Raw genomic sequence first — 16,689 nt, forward strand, 5'->3', positions numbered from 1 at the left:
TAAATAAGATGAAGATTTTATTTTAAAACTAAATAAGATGAAAGTTTTATTTTTAAGCTAAAAAGATGAAAATTTTATTTTAAGCTAAACAAGATGGAAGTTTTATTTTTAAGTTAAATAAGATGAAAGTTTAATTTTAAAAAACACACGGCACAATCATGGAAATACACACCCAAAAATATTTAAGCTAAATAAGATGGAAAATTTTATTTTTAAGATTGAATGACTAAACTTGCAAAGAAAATGTAAAAAACAAAAAAAAAAAACTAAATAAGGTAAAGGGTATTTTTGTAAACAAACAACTTATTCTTAGAAATTATGTCATGAATATAAGTTTGAATATGACAAACCAAACAAGCAATAAAAATCAATCCCAGCATAACTAATTCCAGCATAACTTATTCTAGTATAACTTATCCCATCATAACTTATATTCAAACCAAACGACCCCTTAATTTAGTGTTTGGTTGGAAAGTTTGGAATAACTTATCCCAGGATTAATAAATAATACCAGAATAAGTTATCTCTCGCAAGGGTGATATGATAATCCCATCATAATTTATGATGGGATAAATTTATTAAATGATAAAACTATCCTTCAAATCCTTTAGTTATGAACTTCCGTTTAAAGAGTACTATTGGTTTTAGTATTGACAACATTTTGCTGGATTGTTTGGAAGCTTCAAAATGGAGATATTTTTACGTGGTAAGGCAACTCTTCTTTCTGTTCTTAAATTTTTTTAGGGGTTAAATCCTTTTTTTTCTTTTTCTGTTCTTTTGTTTTCCAAAATTGAAACTGAGTTTTTTCGGGGTTAAATCCTATCATACATAAAAATAATTAAGCTAAATAAGATGGATATTTTGTTTTAGAAAATAAATAACTAAAAACTCTATAAATATATATATATAACTAAATTAGAGCAAACCAAACAATCAATAAGAAATAAGGTCAAAATAACCAATTCCAGCATAAATAATCTTAGCATAACTAATTTCAGCATAACTTATCTCAACATAATTCGTATTCAAACCAAACGATCCCTAATAGTTAGAAGAGTTAGAGGTATACCAAAAAAAGTAAGAATTGATTAAACGAGCACATGACACAATTTCAACATACTAACAATGTGACCCCAAAAATATTTAAAAATTGAGAATTATGACAGAAACTTAAAAAGTAGCAAGTATTTTCGACACTCAAGCAAGCCTCACTTATTTTTGGAGGGAGGGAGTATTTAATTTGTTTCTACATATATATAGAATTCATAAATGTAGAAAAATAGATAATTGTATGGCAAGGAATATACTATTTTTTTCATCATGTAAAAGAAGAGGGGAGGAACCAGAAATAAAGAAAAAAAGAGAGGCAGAAAACCAAGGGCAAAGTGAAAAACCATTAGCGGCCGCGCTTCTTCCTCTTAAAACAATCCTCCAACTAATAAACCTATTATCTTATATCAATGGCGCAAATGGGTATTCTTCCCACGGCTTCTGTATTATTATTAGTACAACATAATGATAAGATCGACAGCAAAGCACAGTTTCGCAAAACCTATCATTCTTCTTCTTGCATTTGTTGCTCTTCTAGCAATTTCCTTGACCCGCGATTTTCATTCCGCTTCTTCTTCTGCTTATGTTTCCCTTGCTACCACTTGGGCTCCTGACAAGTACCGTATTAACGTCTCCAATCATTCTCTAAAGGTTAGTTAAGACAGCATTTGGGTTGCTTTTAGTAATTACTACAAAATTATGAACAATTTTGCATTTTGTAGAATCAGGATGCAGGAGGAAGTAATAGGGATCGTTACCCTGAAAGAGCGTTAGCCATGACCTATGCTGATTTGCCTGCTCCTGAATTGAAATGGGAACAGATGGCATCTGCACCTGTGGTTCGTTTGGATGGCTATTCTCTTCAGATTAAGGATTTGCTTTTCGTTTTTGCAGGATATGAAAACCTAGACCATGTAAACATCTTTTTCCCATTTTATTAATTAGCTTGAAAATGTAAAAATTTGCAAGTTAACTATACTAATTACTATGTATAGGTGCATTCTCATGTTGATGTTTTCAATTTTACAACAAATACATGGACTGAGAGTTTTGCAATCCCAAAAGATATGGCACATTCACATTTAGGGGTGGCTACTGATGGAAGATACATATATATAGTGTCAGGACAATATGGTCCCCAATGCAGGGGACCTACAGCAAACACATTTGTTTTGGACACACACACCAGAAAATGGGAAAGCTTGCCACCATTACCAGCACCAAGGTATGTATCCTTGCTGGCTTATCCAAAGAACACATCTCTCAGAAGTCTTTTGTAACATTAAACCTAGACTAGATTGTGTACCTTATTTCTTATAATAATCACATATGGAAATGGGGGTTGTTGATATAGTATCAGTTTCTTGTGCATCTAAAGGTGTGTGACCTAGTGGTCAATGAAGTGGTTTAAGAAACTGTGGGTTGTAGAGACCGCATCTGCTGAGGTTCCAGATTAGTATTGTCCTTAGACTTCAGTTTAGTGGTAAGGTGCAGCAGATAATGTGTGGGTTAGGCGCACATCAAGGTTTCAAATTCTGCTGCAGACAAAAAGCCTGGTATTTTAAGTGGAAAATGGTAGAGGAATGCCCATCATCCATCAAGTTTCTAACTATAAGGAATGCGCCCATCATCCATTTAGGTTCTGGATTAGCATCACATCGTAGTGATAGCATATTGAAGTAATAAGTACCTTATGATGAGTTTGATACAAAACTAGAGTAATGACTAGGGTTTTTTCAGGTATGCACCAGCAACTCAGCTTTGGAAAGGCCGGCTACATGTGATGGGTGGAGGCAAAGAGAATCGCCATACCCCTGGATTAGATCATTGGAGTCTTGCAGTAGCAAATGGAAAAGCCTTAGAGAAGCACTGGCGCAAAGAAGTACCCATTCCTCGCGGAGGACCACATAGGTTTGTCAGTCGTTCTTTCTAAGGCTATAGCCCTTGTTCCATTTTACTTTTATGATGACTTTAAAAGCTAAAACTATGTTGAAGGTTAAATGTTTGAACTTGAGTAGTTTGAGAATAGTCATAAACATGAACTTTGGTAAATATCAATTCAAAATGTCTAACAGGTCCATATTGAAAATTGTGCTCTCCTTTCTTCAAAAGTATATACCCAAATGCAATTTATTTCAAAACCTGATATTGAGGCTATTCCCTACAGGGCATGTATCGCTGTTGGTGATCAACTCTACGTTATTGGTGGTCAAGAGGGTGATTTCATGGCCAAACCTGGCTCCCCTATCTTTAAATGCTCACGAAGGTTCGAGGTATATGTTGCTATAGTTTTTATCTAGGTTCAGTTATCTGATTATTAAATCTTAAGTATTCTTGTTTCAGTCTGGTCAACAAAACTCGAGGTTCTGTCTTCCTTTTGATAGTCTTGTCTCAAAGTTCTTTTGGGGAAGTTGCTATAATTTCTATGTTTGTGGCTTCAGGTGGTTTTTGGAGATGTTTATATGCTGGATGAAAGTATGAAATGGAAAGGGTTGCCTTCTATGCCAAAACCGGTTTCGCACATAGAATGTTCTTGGGTTATTGTAAATAATTCTATTGTTATTGTTGGAGGCACAACAGAGAAGCATCCTGTGACCAAAAGGATGATTTTAGTTGGAGAGGTGTTCCAGTTCAACCTAAATACACTGGTATTTTACCTTTTCTTAATCATCAAAGTTGGCAATATCTTTGTCTTAAACTCTACATAACATACTTTTTTATGAAGTTTCAGTTAGCTTAAATGTTAGTTACTTCTCTGTTTTATTGCCTTCCATTCGAGTGACTACATAACTTATTTCCTTTTCAGACTTCTGAGTATTTTTTTAATTACCAATTTGTGCAGACATGGTCTGTCATCGGAAAGATGCCATATCGGGCGAAGACAACACAGGCGGGGTTCTGGGATGGATGGTTGTATTTCACCTCTGGACAGCGGGATAGAGGACCAGATAATCCACAGCCCAGGAAAGTAGTAGGAGATACATGGAGAACCAAATTGAGATTACAATGATATGTTACTGATTCCTGGCTACCATGTCGCTTTTCAATGTTATTGAATGTCAAAGTCAAGTTAATTTGTCGTTTGCAAAGAAAAATGTAGCTCATACATTACTACTCTTCATTTTTTAAAATTTATTATTTATATGGATAATGTTAAATGACCAGAAAATTTAAAAAGTCTATAGTATTCTTTTTATTTAAAGTTAAACTGATTTGTTTTTTAAAATGTATTAAAGTTAAAAGGGTAAAAATGTTTAAAAAGATAAAATAACATATTTTTTAAAATTTTCTGGCCAAAAAGATTTTTCCTATTTAGGCAGTTGTATTAAGCATATTTGGTGGCCTGTCCCCATCTGACTTCCGTTAAAAGCTTGTCAAAATGAGTCTAGAATTCCAATGGAAGGAAAAGACGACAAACAAATACTTAAATAGGGAAGCATCTTATTTTGCCATTACATGCTCAGCCAACTAGGCGGATATCTGCTGCAAGATGATAAATATGTAAAATAGTACGTAAAAAGAAGGGTATCCATTTTTGTAATAACCCAAAACTGGGAGATCGAGGAACTTGCTTCTTTAAACAAATTAACTAAAACACCAATGTCCACTAAAGAAGATGGAACATTATGATCCTCCTAGCCTCTTACTGCAACTAGAAAGTTTCCTTGCTAGATAGTAAACTAAAACTAGAGCAAGCAGTTCACCCTGCCCACACAAAACAAAAAGCAAAAGGGCAAATGGAACAAACATGATACCCTGATTGAACCAGGAGTTAAATACACCTATTTCCTTAGCCATTTCTTGAGGTCAATGGAATAAAGTTTGCTTATATTTCAAATGAACATATCAGCATCATTTGCCATATTTACTCAGAAAACTGAACTCTGCTAGTCTCAGACGGTGAATTTCTGAGGAACACTGTCAAAATCATCAAAATCAAATCTCTGTCTCTCCCTTCCAACCTGCATAAGCAAGTAATCACAAATTAAATTAGTGAAAAATACAGTTGTTCTATTAAGCAGTTAGCAAAAGAGGACTTTGACATAGTTTTTACCTTTCCTAGGTACATAGGATCACATGACATAAGTTCATCCATAGAAGTCAACTTTTTCGACACCACCATCAATCTGCAATAGAAAAACATACATCATTGTAGTTTTTAGATATCCTTTCATAGCAATTGATAGCACAGTAACAATAAAAGCAGGATTCACATATTGTTGGTTCTTTAAAACATATGTACACAGAGAGATAGAGATGTCAAGATTAAAGTAAATCTAATAGAGAACCCTACCCTTTACCCTCACCCTACTATCAATAAGTCATGCAAAGTAAAATTTCCCACCTATTTATGTACAACATCTACTAAATTTCAATTTCACCCTCCCTTACTCACTTGTATTTTAGAAACACCTCCCTTGTGTAGGCACAATTGGTGCAGATATCCAAATTGCTGGATGGAAATTGGCATTCTTTTGTGCATATCATCCATCATTAGTACCATGTGCAAAAGTTCAAATTCATTCCAACTTTATTTGGAGTTTGAGATTAAGTGTAAATTCTCAAAAAGCCAATCAGTAGCTATAGCCACCACATTGGACAGAAAAATGACAGTCTAATTACAAGTAAAATGTAGAATATCCATGTCCAATGACCGAAGTAACAGAAGTCTCACCTCTTAATTGATGAATCGATGTGTTCAATCATTCCACATGTTTTATACTGCTCAGGATCCTCCAGAAATCTAACCATACCATCCTTCTGATTGATCGTTGCATATATCTCGCCATCTTCAATCTATAACCAAAAGTGAAACATCAACATTTCAAGGTTCAAAGTTGAAGACATACACAATCTAGTAGATTAAAAAGCAAGATACCATCTGAAGCACATGCATTTCCGCCTGTTTGGGGCCTCTTAGCTGGACAGTGTTAGCAATATCTTGGAGGGAGAGAGTTAGGTACGTTTGAGTTAACCGCTGAATATTGCGCTTATACATAGAAGACACTACTTGCATCACTAATCCAAGATTATTATCCTGAAAGTAATGAAAAGATTATTATAACTTTCACAAAAGATGGACTAACATGGGAGTTTGGGAGTGGAGAGAGAGGATAAAAGAGCTTTCACTTTGCACCCATGCTTTCATCTTAGCTGCTAGAAGATCAGGAAATGCATCAGATTGACCTCAAGAAAACTTACGCTTTCAAACTTTTCCTTGTTTGTTTGAACGAATGTTTCAAGTTCAGAGATTCTTCCAGTGCCATAACTGTTTGACAACTCCAGGTAGGGCTGCTCAAAAAGAAATAAATAAGTAGTTTATGTTATATTCCACACATAAGGACCACACATGACAGAGAATTATCCTTGATGAGGCGTCTCTTCAATCTCCTCCCAATTTGGATTCATTTTATATTAGAAAATATTGTTGGGATTTCAGAAGCTTCCAGCTGGTCACCTTATTTCTTCACTGAGTACACTAAACAGTGACTTTTCCGATACATCAAGTTTTATTGTATTAAATCACCAAATGGTGCCACAACATGTGTAGTAATGTACACAAAGTACTCATGATCTCCTATCAAGCAAGCCATATATCTATACACGAAAATGCGTTCTTTCTTTCACTTCTATTAGATATTGATCTAATTCTTGTTTCATTATCATTTATGTAGTTTTATGCCTAGCCTACTTAATACAAAATATGCAATGCTTATATTTTGAAACAACACTTGAATCAGTACAAGATTTCTAACATCAACAATGTAACGCCAACTGTGCATACTTAACTGAGCTTGCATTGTCACCAAATCGTTTGAGGGAAAATAATTCCTTTCATTTTGCTTTGGGTGAAACAGTCAGTGCTACTTGGAATCAATGTTTGCACAGTTGAAATAATTACCTGAGAGAAATTCTTTAAGTTCCTTTGAGCCACAGAAGAAGTGTACTTGGGAAAACTGGTAGAGAACTGCCATCAGAAGCAAACCTCAATTTCATCAGGAGAATGAAAATCAGCAAGAATAAACTTACATGACCTGTCGTATTCATTTTTACTTTGTGCATATTTGTTGTTGTGTGTGTGTAGGGGGGGGGGGGGTTACATCTCTGCTCAAAGTGCATATTTACAAGCCAAAATCATTTAAAAAGTTGACACTTTGTGGCTCAAACTAAACGAGTCCATCGGTGATAATATCATATATAATGTAAAATAAGAAGGTTATACAGCAGTGCAAGCTCAAGCCCTAGAAAAGACTCACATAAATCTCACAAACTGTTGTCCAACAGAGATGTCACAACAAGATAGTGTGCTGCTTAGGAGAATTGACTAAATATTATCACCAAAAGTATGTAAAAAAAGGTGGCAAAACACACCTGCCCAAGATGAATCAGTGAAACCAAAATGTACTTTTTGTAAGCTTCAACTGCTATTGCATTTAGAGTAGACATAGGTGCCGTCACAACCTAGAAGCATAACAGATAGAATCAGCACAAACTAACAGATATAGATAATATATACTGTAGTAACTTGCAAATAGGGATAACAAAACCAAATACCAATAAAGGAAACATGGAATGAGAACACAGTAACATACATTGTGCAAGAGTTCCAATGCTTTGCGGAACTGCTTTTGTCCAATGCAAACCATTCCCCTGTTATTATGTGCAAATTATAAGACATGTCAACAAGTATAAGACACAAATCCAGAAAAATCCAAAGAGCGATAGAAAGATTATACATCAGTGACTTTTAATTAAGAAAATATTGAATTACTCAATCTCATTCTAAATTGGTGCATCACTTGTGATTCACATTGCTGTTAAGAACTTTGTCTTTAGGTTGGAGAACTAAACAGTATCAAAAGTAAAAAAGGCAGATGTGATAATTGTATACCAATACCATAGGTTTTTGAACAAAATTAATTCTTTCGCCAGATAACTATAAAAGCAAATATAATATTCATAGGCGAGCAAAGTATCTCCTATTTCCTGTAAAAATTAGAAAACGCACTGATAGGAAAGAATGATTCAATGAATTATGTCTTGAACTATCCTATGTCCACAAAAAATATTCCAATTTTGTTTTAAAAAGTCACTAAGAGAAATTTTAGCAAGGAATGAAGCAAGGGCACGAAACCACCACAACTGAAATAACTTCAAAGCGGAAAGTCTGAAACAACTAACCCATAGTAACAATAGAGAAAAAACTCCCGTGGCTGATCACACTCATATATGTCATCCTCCAGCACAGAGAAGCCAGTTTTATAGCACTTTGCCAATATACAAAGAAGAAGAAAATCGGCATGCAATGTTGTTAATTGCTCAGAGGAGGATTGCAGTTTACGAATAGCAGTCAGCATTGGAGCCACACCACGAATTGGAGTTTCCAGTCCGAAAATATGATCCTTAAACTTTTTACAAACAGAAATGACTGCAACCACAAATTGCAGACATGCCTCAATATAAGTTAGACCAGAAACAGGAGTATTCACAAAAGCTATTCCAGAAATCAGAGAAAATTACACTTATTGGGCGCCAATTGGATTTGCTCTGCAGAACATGAATTGATAAATCTAGCGACAGAAACAAGCAGTTCACTAACATGCTCCTTTGCAACTGGGAATGAGATGCATGCCTCCCTGTTAGTTAAGAAACACAACCATATGAGTAATACAGACTAGACAGAGTACAAAAGACAACGCCCACTTGTTACACAAATACTAGTCTTTTATTCTGTGGATGGTTCAATTCTGCATTATTTTTATATATTATGTAATCAATCAATCAATCAACTATGACTGAATCCTACATGTATTGGTGTTGACCATAACAATCCTCTTTGTCAATTAGTCTCTTATGTAATCTTTCTTTTCTTTTTTCATAATCACCGTACAAGTTAGGGCAGATGGGAAAAAAGCACCTGGTGCTTTTTGCCTGCGCTGGAACGTCGTAGGCACCAGACCCTAGGGTGTTTTAATCAATATATATGTATAATCTATCAATGGCTAATTTAAACAAATAATCTTGAGAATAGAAACCCTAGGTTTAGGTTGTAAATAAAGAGATAGGAATAAGAGAAAAGGAACTTACAGAATATAGAGAAAGCCGAGGGAGTGAATAGAAGGATCGAGTTCAGCGAGAGAAGAAAGCAAGCGAGAGAAGTCGGAATGGAGTAGCTCTTCCGATTGTTTGAGAAAGTTGTGAAGCTGAGTTATGTCTGATGAATTGCTCGATAGCCCTTGGATTTGAGCAACCACTGATTCCATCGAATTCATGTTCAGATTCATCTCTTCTCTTTTGCCCAACGACACACAGTATGAGCAGATTCACGTCTAAGGGCTGAGGCTTCCACTGGGTCTCTAACAAAAATAAAAAAGAAAAAATTGCACTTCTTTTGTGTCCAGTTTTATTTCTCTTATATATATAATAATAAAATATTTAAAATAAGCTAATTCAAATAAATTCTAACTTTCAAAAGAATGCTATTTCATTAACTAATCTATATATATATTTTGATGTATGTGATATGTGATATAGTTTGAGCTTATACAAAAGTTAATAATTTGTAACAGGGCGGATATACATAAAAATTACAAAGTTTGAGTCATTTACTTAGAAACAAATTATCTCAAAATTAATTATCGTAAAATAAGTTATTCCATCGTATATTTGAGAGAACTTATCCCATCACATATAAAATGGTAAAATAAGTTATTCCAAACTTGACAACCAAACAATACACCAAAATTTTGTCCTTAGACTATTTTTTCATTCTATGACTATTTATTTTTATCCCTCACACCGAACAACCTCTTTGTGTCCTACCATGTCATATTTTTTACGTGATAAAGCTTTTTAAAACTCATGACTATACATGTAGTGTTGCTCATTGTTGATTAAAATGCCTATGAATTGACAACTTTTGTAGAGCAAATCGTCAACATTTTTCTATAACCACCTCCAAATATATATTTGGTATACAATTTTCTCATGAAGCAACTTTTCGTCATTTTTGTGTATTGATCTAAAGAAAATTAGAGTAATAGCTTTTCACCAGTACTAATTAACCAGAACATTGACAATAAATTCAACTAATTCCTGATAACTTTGCATTCATAAGCTAAAAAAGTTGGTAGACATAATAGTTAACAATAACCTAACTTCCCCTCATGTTAAGGAGGAAGAGCAATGGTTGATTCACAACAACCTCTCTCTCTCTGTTTCTTCCTCTTTTTAACATCAGCCTAGCAGAGAGAATCGCTGCTCCTCCCTCCTCCACTCTATATACCAAACATGCACAAAAGCATATATGCATGTTGATTGCTTCATCTACTACTACTCTAAGATACGGCATATATGTCATGTGATTGTTTCCTATGCTACTATTTACCAACACTGCTCTCTATTTGAACATAATTATAGATTCAAGACTTTGAGCCAAGGCCGTCGGCTTCAAAGGTCTGCTTTAGTCTTGGGAGTTCTTGCAAAAGAATGTCACTATAGGCATCATCCTGCAGCACATCTATCCAGCCTCCCGATTTCAGAACCTGCATGAAAATTAAGCATTGTAAATAATTCACAATGTATCTATGTGCATATTACATTGGATCTACATAAACACAGACAATGCATAGAATGAATTTATGACGCATGTGTATGTGTCTGTCCATTATAAGCAATGTTTATAGGCCAAGAATACAGGCATTTAACAACCATAAAACGAAGGTATATCCTGTTTAAGCACCACATATAGAGCACAGCCTGGATGCTTGCCAGAAGGGAAACAAGGGACAAAAACTCTTGTTGCAACCGCTCTTTAATATATGTATCAAATAATTCCATTCATCCAAAAGTTCAATTTGGCAGACCTAAAATTACCAGAAAGACGAAAGGAACCTAGAAACAATACCAGTATCTCGTAGAACACCCTTGCACTGTCTCTCTTTGTTTTCCCCTTCATAAGCAAGGACAAGTTAACAATTTCTACCTCCTCCTTCCCCTTCTGAGCAAGAAAGTTTTCAAGCAGAAATTTTGCAACCTTTCTGCATGCAAGAAAGCAACAAATTGGATCACCACCAAAAACAGAAGAAATGAATTTTCAGCAAGTTTCCGAGAGTCGTAACCAAAAGATGCCATAGATATGGGGAAGAGGGATTGCAAAAATTGGGAATGAGATCCCTTATTCATCATACCTTGTTCTCAGGGAAAATTTGCCTGCAACCAAGACAAAAGCTTATGAGAATGGCAATCCAACTGAAATAATATTTCACCACTAAAATATCACTCCCCTACCCCCTAAAGCACAGTACTGTCTTACATTTTTCTGAGGTATCCCCTTCAAATGAATTTATCTCCTGACAAAAGAGGGCATTTGTAACAGTTAGCACTTATAGCACTTATTAGCATTACAATAACAGATATGGACAACATAATTCTTATATTTCCCAAAAAAAGTTAATAATCATCACTACACTTCCATAGCTGAAAGCAATTTCCTTTACTTATGTCAGCAATCAGACTAGTCAATCATGTCATACCTCATCCATCAAATTCATTTCAAATTCTACATCCTCCATGGGAAGTGCTCCTTTCTCTGTGCTTTCAGTTGAACTTGCTGGTTCTATGTGTGATCTAGAAGTTCCTTGCGTATCATGAAATCTCAACGAGCTTGAGCCAGTGACAGGCGTTGCAGGAGCAATAGGTGTCTGTTCTCCATCATATCTGAGTGTATTATGAGATTCAGGTACACCCACATGCAGAGATGCCGCAGGAGCATTAGGTATTTGTTCTCCACATCTTAGGGTACCAGGAGATTCAGGTAAGTACTCATGCAGAGATGTAGCAGGAGCAATAGGTATTTCTTCCCCAGATCTGAGTTTATATGGAGAGTCTGGCATGTCCTCACACAGAGGAACTTCTACTGTTTCTGCAGGTCCGTGCCTTGCTGATCTAATTTTGCTAATTGCAGATATAATATCAATCGAAAGACTACCTGCATTGCCACAGTTGGTTAGTTAAATTTCCTAAAACACGGAAATGGCAGTGGCACTGTTTGAACGTTTACTCACAAGGAATAAGAGGCTCCTCAAAACTCTGAGGAAGTGAGGAAATTTTATGTACTTTCCATGCAAAATAACTGGAATGAGGGGCTTTCCTTCTCTTGCAAACTAAGTCATTTGCATCACCAATCCAGTGCTTGAATACCCTGCATGTTTGGATTTTTCACATCAATCTCTTCCAACTATGCAATGAACTTAACTGCACCAACTAAAGAAGGTTACAACAACAAGATCCTGCATACGGATATCTTAGTGCAATGGATCTTGAATGGCTGAAAAAGGACAAGGAGGATCGTACTCATTTGGGATCACAATAGACTCATCAAATATGCACTTCCGCTTCCTTGAAATCCGAGTTCGCTCCTTCTTAGCTGGGGTGCGAACAGATATGAAATCCGGTGAAGTAGATCCTGAATTAGAAGAAAGTGATGTTGGTTAAAAAAACAAGCAGTTTAAAACATGATTTGCTTGGGTATCTGAAGGGACAAATTAGATTGTATCCAACAAGCAGAAAAAGTGAGAAGGGGCACACATGCTCCTTATTTATTTCTAGGTGAAGGGGGAAAGGAGGGGTGGCGGGTGTAGCTTATTCCTTTTCCAGTAAGATTCAGCTGTTCAACTTAAATGATAGTGAAAGAACAAGGTAATCCAGATAAGGATTCACCATAATCACCTGAGATCTTGGTCTCTGGGGATACATCAACACAGAGGGACAATGATCGATCAACTTCGGTCCGATCCTTCCCTTTTCTAGAGGAAGATGCTTCAACATTTTTATTTTGCTCAAAACCACAATGCTTTTCCACAAGAGATGATTCACCAAGGCCTGCTGGTCCTTCATCATCTACATTCACTCCTACATCAGGGGGTTTTAATAGCTCAAGAGTAGGCTGATGATTTTTCTCAGATTGTTGATCAGTGTTGATTTCCGGTGTAGCTTCTGTGATAATCATCGGTTCGGCATGCTCTTCCAAAGATGACCTCTTTTCATAAAGATGCTCCTCATTTACTAAGTTCCCAGCATTAGACTCTTTCATCTGCTTATCATCAGTCTGGTGATCAGCTTTCCTATCAGAGATCATCTGAATTTCAATGTCCCCAAAGGTCATAGGTTCAAAGCGCTCTTCCAAGGAGTATCTAGTCTCATTAAGGTTCCACAGAGCTTCCACATGGCCTGACCCAACTGATGGGCGGAAGTCAAAATCTTTGTCCATCAGGTGAGGTGAATGTATGCTATACATGAAAAGTTAAATTCTTAGCACTAGCACTACATCTATTTAAAGAGGTGTAGGATCAGTGCATACTCTCTAACTGGAGTGTGATTTGTGGACTTTGACTCTGAATGAGAGACATCTTCCTCGTACTGAAAAAAGCAGCTTATATGTCATGTATGCAAGAATATCCATAGAAAACAAAGGTTGAACTTTTTCATGCAGCAGTACCAGATTGAGAGATAGAGAGAGAAAGAGACAGAACGCCCCCCACCCCACCCCAATACCCACACAAAATGTAAGTAGTAGTTAAAGAGAAATTCCAACCAACCCATGTCATCATCAGGAAAAAAACTAATGAAGGTGACTGCTTAGGGCTCTAAGCTAATTCTTATTCAAGTATCATCAAAAATTTGAACAGCTTGATCAATCAAATTACTTCTTCAAATTAAACACACCACCTCTAACACTGTCCAAACTTGTTCAAAGAAAAGCAGTTACGTGAACCCATGATGTATCTTGACAAGTACAAATTCCACTAACCAGTTTGCAGATAATAATTTAAAATCAATCAACTGATTCAATAATATGTGCTACACCAATCCTAAGGTTCTAACAACATATAGCAAAGAGTTTAACATAAACTACGAGATATTCAGGGAACAGTAGTATATCTTGCTAAGCAGTGATAATATTTAGTGAACACAAAGCAGAAAGTGAGCTAAGCTGCCTTCTTTTGTTGGAAAAGTTCCACATGCCGAGACATGCTGTTAAAAGACCAAAGCAATGATAATACTTCATAAAATGGCTACCTTGCAAGATAAGCCAAAAACCATTTGCTCATTTTCCTGAGCATCTGAAACGGAAAGCAGAAGGTCTCTTTTAAAAAAATAAGAGACATAAAGCAGAAAAATTAAAACCAAGTAACCGTGAATAAAATGACACAAAGATGTACTGTACCTGAAAGCATGATTTCTTCACGGGATGCCACATGACTACTTCAAAACAGTTTGTTGCAAACCAATATTGAAATGATTAACGCCAAACCAACAATCAGAAAAAACATAAAGACAAAGAAAAAGGAAATATACAAATTAACATGGGACACCAAGTCATTCATGGAAAGTATTTATTTCACCTGTTTGCGTCTTGATCCTCCAAGACTTCCAGATCAAAAGTATCCAGTTCAAATTTCTTTGGTCGGGTGATAAAGTGGACAGGAGCATGCATACCCTCAATCCTTACAGCTGATAGTTTACTAGTTGGTCTCTTGCGAGTTGAAAACTTACCAAGGTTAACAAGAACATTATTACAGTCATTGAAAAGATATTCCACTTTTTTGGAATATATTCTAACCACACCCAGGAGCAGGTGACCTAAAATTCTGTATGTGACCACAGGAGCTTCATCCAGCAGAATTTTCTCTGAGCAAAGAAAAAAGGCAGTCAAGCAAATGTAAATTACTCCAGAAATGATTAAAACTTCTAAATACTACGTTTATGTGTGTCGTGCTGCAATTAAAAAATAGAATCAAATCAAGAATCTGAATTAAAAAAGATTCCAAGGCAATGAGCACATTCATTACGTACGTACACAGCAATCCATAAACATGTGAACTGAAATCAAGATTACAAACAGCATGTCCGATGTAATTCCACAAGTGGGATCTGGGAAGGATGGTGCGTGCGCATTCTTACCCCTACCTTATGGAGGCAGAGAGGTGTTTCCGATAACCCCGCCAGAGAACAGTTACCCAAATCATCCAAGGAATTCACAGAGACAACATTTAACACCACCTATAATCACCCAAGTTTGCAGCAAACGTTCACAATCCAACATAAAGCTAGAAACCATTTTCCGTGGCTTGGAAGACATGCTTATTTCCATGTAATTATATTTTACACCATGTCTTGTGAAATCCGTGTTATAACTATAGCATTTGTTACAGCTAACACAGTAGAAGTTGCAAACTAGGTGAAGTTTCCAAAAAAGCTGTCAGTCACACTTGAACCTATTTCACCAAAACCCTGATTCAATTCTGTGATTAAATCACATTCTTCCCTTCATTAGTTTACCCACAACGTCCAACAAGAGCGTGAGCATCCCACTATTCTTTCTTCTCGTGGGGGCATTCTACCAGCAAAGAAGACTCCTCTAAGTGGTAGTACCTAGTTGGGGCTTTGTGGTAAAATTCTTTGTTGAGAGAGGTCTCCACTGACACAACGACTTTCTGATGTGATTGACAAGCAGTGGATTACAAAAAATCGAATCACAAAATGTATGGTTTTAACACTCAATTTGAGAACAACAACTGTCCAGCCATTCAACGAAATGTGAAAGTAGTTGATGTAGGGATGACATCTAACACAATGGAGACAAAAGGTAACTACTAGCTGCAATTTGGGACAAAAATAAACTATATGAACTGTGCATTCGACAGCTATATGATGAAATCCGCCAAACTCATGGCAGCAGCACGTCTCTTTTTACAAGTAAGTCAACAGAACACTAAATTCCAATAAATGACACAGTAGTTAAAATAGAAATCAGGGTTCTCTAAAGAAACCTGCAGTGTTAATCTATCACTCTGTCTTAATGTATGAAGAAAAGAATAAATACAATTAGAAACAGGTTAGGAGAAAAGGGTTTACAGGGAAGGAAGAAGAAGATAAAACACCATCTTGTAATGACTTTCTATGAATGAAAAGGGGCAAAGGGAAAAGGGAAAAAAGTCAATAGGAAAACGCACCGACAGAAGAAGCGATGTTGGTCTGCTGAACTTGCTCTTTCTTGAGACGTTTATGACAATGAGCAGCAATCCAGATGGTGCCTAAAGGCCCTTTCTTTGAAAGAAGTAACTGTGAATAAAACATGTTCTTTCTCCCTTTACCTATCTTTGTTTTTCTAAAAGAGAGAGACAAAAATGCCTCACTCTACAGATAGTTTTACAGAATAAACTTTTTCTATGTATGATGAGATGAATCAAAGTGTAGGCTCTGGATTTTACAGAATTCATTCAGAGGAAGAAGAGGGAGTTTATAAATGGGAACAAGGATTGTCAAACAAGTCTCACAATTTTATTTCGAAATGTGTTTCCCCGTTTTTGGAATGTACGACCAAATAAACCCTATCTGACGATAATGACCAAATTATTTACTAGTAACTTTCTATTGAGAGCTCTTTAAGCATACTTGGAAACTACTTGTGAAATGAATAAAATTTATATTTCATGGTTCTGTTAATATTACTAAGTATTTAGAATGGTGTTACTGTTGATATATCATTTTTCATATATGTAAAAAAAATAGCGTATTAATTAATTCATTTATAGTGACCTACCTGTCCAGAACTCATATATGACGACAAGCAAT

At 35.9% G+C, this 16,689-nt stretch overlaps 3 protein-coding genes across 5 annotated transcripts; 1 reads left to right on the top strand and 2 right to left on the bottom strand.

Moving 5' to 3' along the window:
* Nucleotides 1-1,348: 1,348 nt before the first annotated feature.
* Nucleotides 1,349-4,171, top strand: LOC102598419 (kelch repeat-containing protein At3g27220-like). 2 transcript variants are annotated; one of them, XM_006338614.2, is made up of 7 exons: nucleotides 1,349-1,701; nucleotides 1,773-1,964; nucleotides 2,046-2,275; nucleotides 2,791-2,961; nucleotides 3,218-3,323; nucleotides 3,492-3,698; nucleotides 3,893-4,171. In XM_006338614.2, the coding sequence occupies exons 1-7, from the start codon at nucleotides 1,516-1,518 to the stop codon at nucleotides 4,058-4,060; spliced, it is 1,260 nt and encodes a 419-aa protein (XP_006338676.1). In that variant the 5' UTR covers nucleotides 1,349-1,515; the 3' UTR covers nucleotides 4,061-4,171. The 2 variants fall into 2 exon arrangements, with proteins under 2 accessions (XP_006338676.1, XP_015163148.1); XM_015307662.1 differs by having other exon boundaries at nucleotides 1,779-1,964.
* A 287-nt stretch (nucleotides 4,172-4,458) lies between these two features.
* LOC102598757 (COP9 signalosome complex subunit 3) lies at nucleotides 4,459-9,407 on the bottom strand. The gene is made up of 11 exons (XM_006338615.2): nucleotides 9,139-9,407; nucleotides 8,572-8,687; nucleotides 8,233-8,479; nucleotides 7,644-7,701; nucleotides 7,423-7,512; nucleotides 6,953-7,018; nucleotides 6,253-6,342; nucleotides 5,930-6,088; nucleotides 5,726-5,847; nucleotides 5,105-5,177; nucleotides 4,459-5,012 (listed from the first exon to the last, which is right to left on the bottom strand). Exons 1-11 carry the CDS (start codon nucleotides 9,333-9,335, stop codon nucleotides 4,944-4,946), a joined length of 1,287 nt encoding a protein of 428 aa, XP_006338677.1. The 5' UTR covers nucleotides 9,336-9,407; the 3' UTR covers nucleotides 4,459-4,943.
* Nucleotides 9,408-10,130: 723 nt separating this feature from the next.
* Nucleotides 10,131-16,387, bottom strand: LOC102599094 (sister chromatid cohesion 1 protein 2). 2 transcript variants are annotated; one of them, XM_015307673.1, is made up of 13 exons: nucleotides 16,068-16,387; nucleotides 14,457-14,742; nucleotides 14,279-14,313; nucleotides 14,131-14,174; nucleotides 13,412-13,470; nucleotides 12,781-13,340; nucleotides 12,406-12,517; nucleotides 12,117-12,253; nucleotides 11,586-12,040; nucleotides 11,366-11,402; nucleotides 11,241-11,262; nucleotides 10,958-11,090; nucleotides 10,131-10,595 (listed from the first exon to the last, which is right to left on the bottom strand). In XM_015307673.1, the coding sequence occupies exons 1-13, from the start codon at nucleotides 16,189-16,191 to the stop codon at nucleotides 10,473-10,475; spliced, it is 2,127 nt and encodes a 708-aa protein (XP_015163159.1). In that variant the 5' UTR covers nucleotides 16,192-16,387; the 3' UTR covers nucleotides 10,131-10,472. The 2 variants fall into 2 exon arrangements, with proteins under 2 accessions (XP_015163159.1, XP_015163157.1); XM_015307671.1 differs by having other exon boundaries at nucleotides 14,279-14,316.
* Nucleotides 16,388-16,689: the final 302 nt, after the last annotated feature.

The sequence above is a fragment of the Solanum tuberosum genome, unplaced genomic scaffold, assembly GCF_000226075.1.
Source record: "Solanum tuberosum cultivar DM 1-3 516 R44 unplaced genomic scaffold, SolTub_3.0 scf00004, whole genome shotgun sequence".
Classification (NCBI taxonomy): domain Eukaryota; kingdom Viridiplantae; phylum Streptophyta; class Magnoliopsida; order Solanales; family Solanaceae; genus Solanum; species Solanum tuberosum.

Coding starts and splice junctions, on each gene's coding strand:
- LOC102598419 (XM_006338614.2), top strand. CDS start 1,516: ATGATAAGATCGACAGCAAAGCACAGTTTCGCAAAACCTATCATTCTT. Junction 1,702..1,772: donor TCTCCAATCATTCTCTAAAG/GTTAGTTAAGAC, acceptor TGCATTTTGTAG/AATCAGGATGCAGGAGGAAG. Junction 2,276..2,790: donor CCACCATTACCAGCACCAAG/GTATGTATCCTT, acceptor GGGTTTTTTCAG/GTATGCACCAGCAACTCAGC.
- LOC102598757 (XM_006338615.2), bottom strand. CDS start 9,335: ATGAATCTGAACATGAATTCGATGGAATCAGTGGTTGCTCAAATCCAA. Junction 8,688..9,138: donor CTCGGCTTTCTCTATATTCT/GTAAGTTCCTTT, acceptor CTTAACTAACAG/GGAGGCATGCATCTCATTCC. Junction 5,848..5,929: donor AAATGCATGTGCTTCAGATG/GTATCTTGCTTT, acceptor TTTTGGTTATAG/ATTGAAGATGGCGAGATATA.
- LOC102599094 (XM_015307671.1), bottom strand. CDS start 16,191: ATGTTTTATTCACAGTTACTTCTTTCAAAGAAAGGGCCTTTAGGCACC. Junction 13,471..14,130: donor TTTTTGGCTTATCTTGCAAG/GTAGCCATTTTA, acceptor TGCTTTTTTCAG/TACGAGGAAGATGTCTCTCA. Junction 10,596..10,957: donor GGGTGTTCTACGAGATACTG/GTATTGTTTCTA, acceptor ATTTTCATGCAG/GTTCTGAAATCGGGAGGCTG.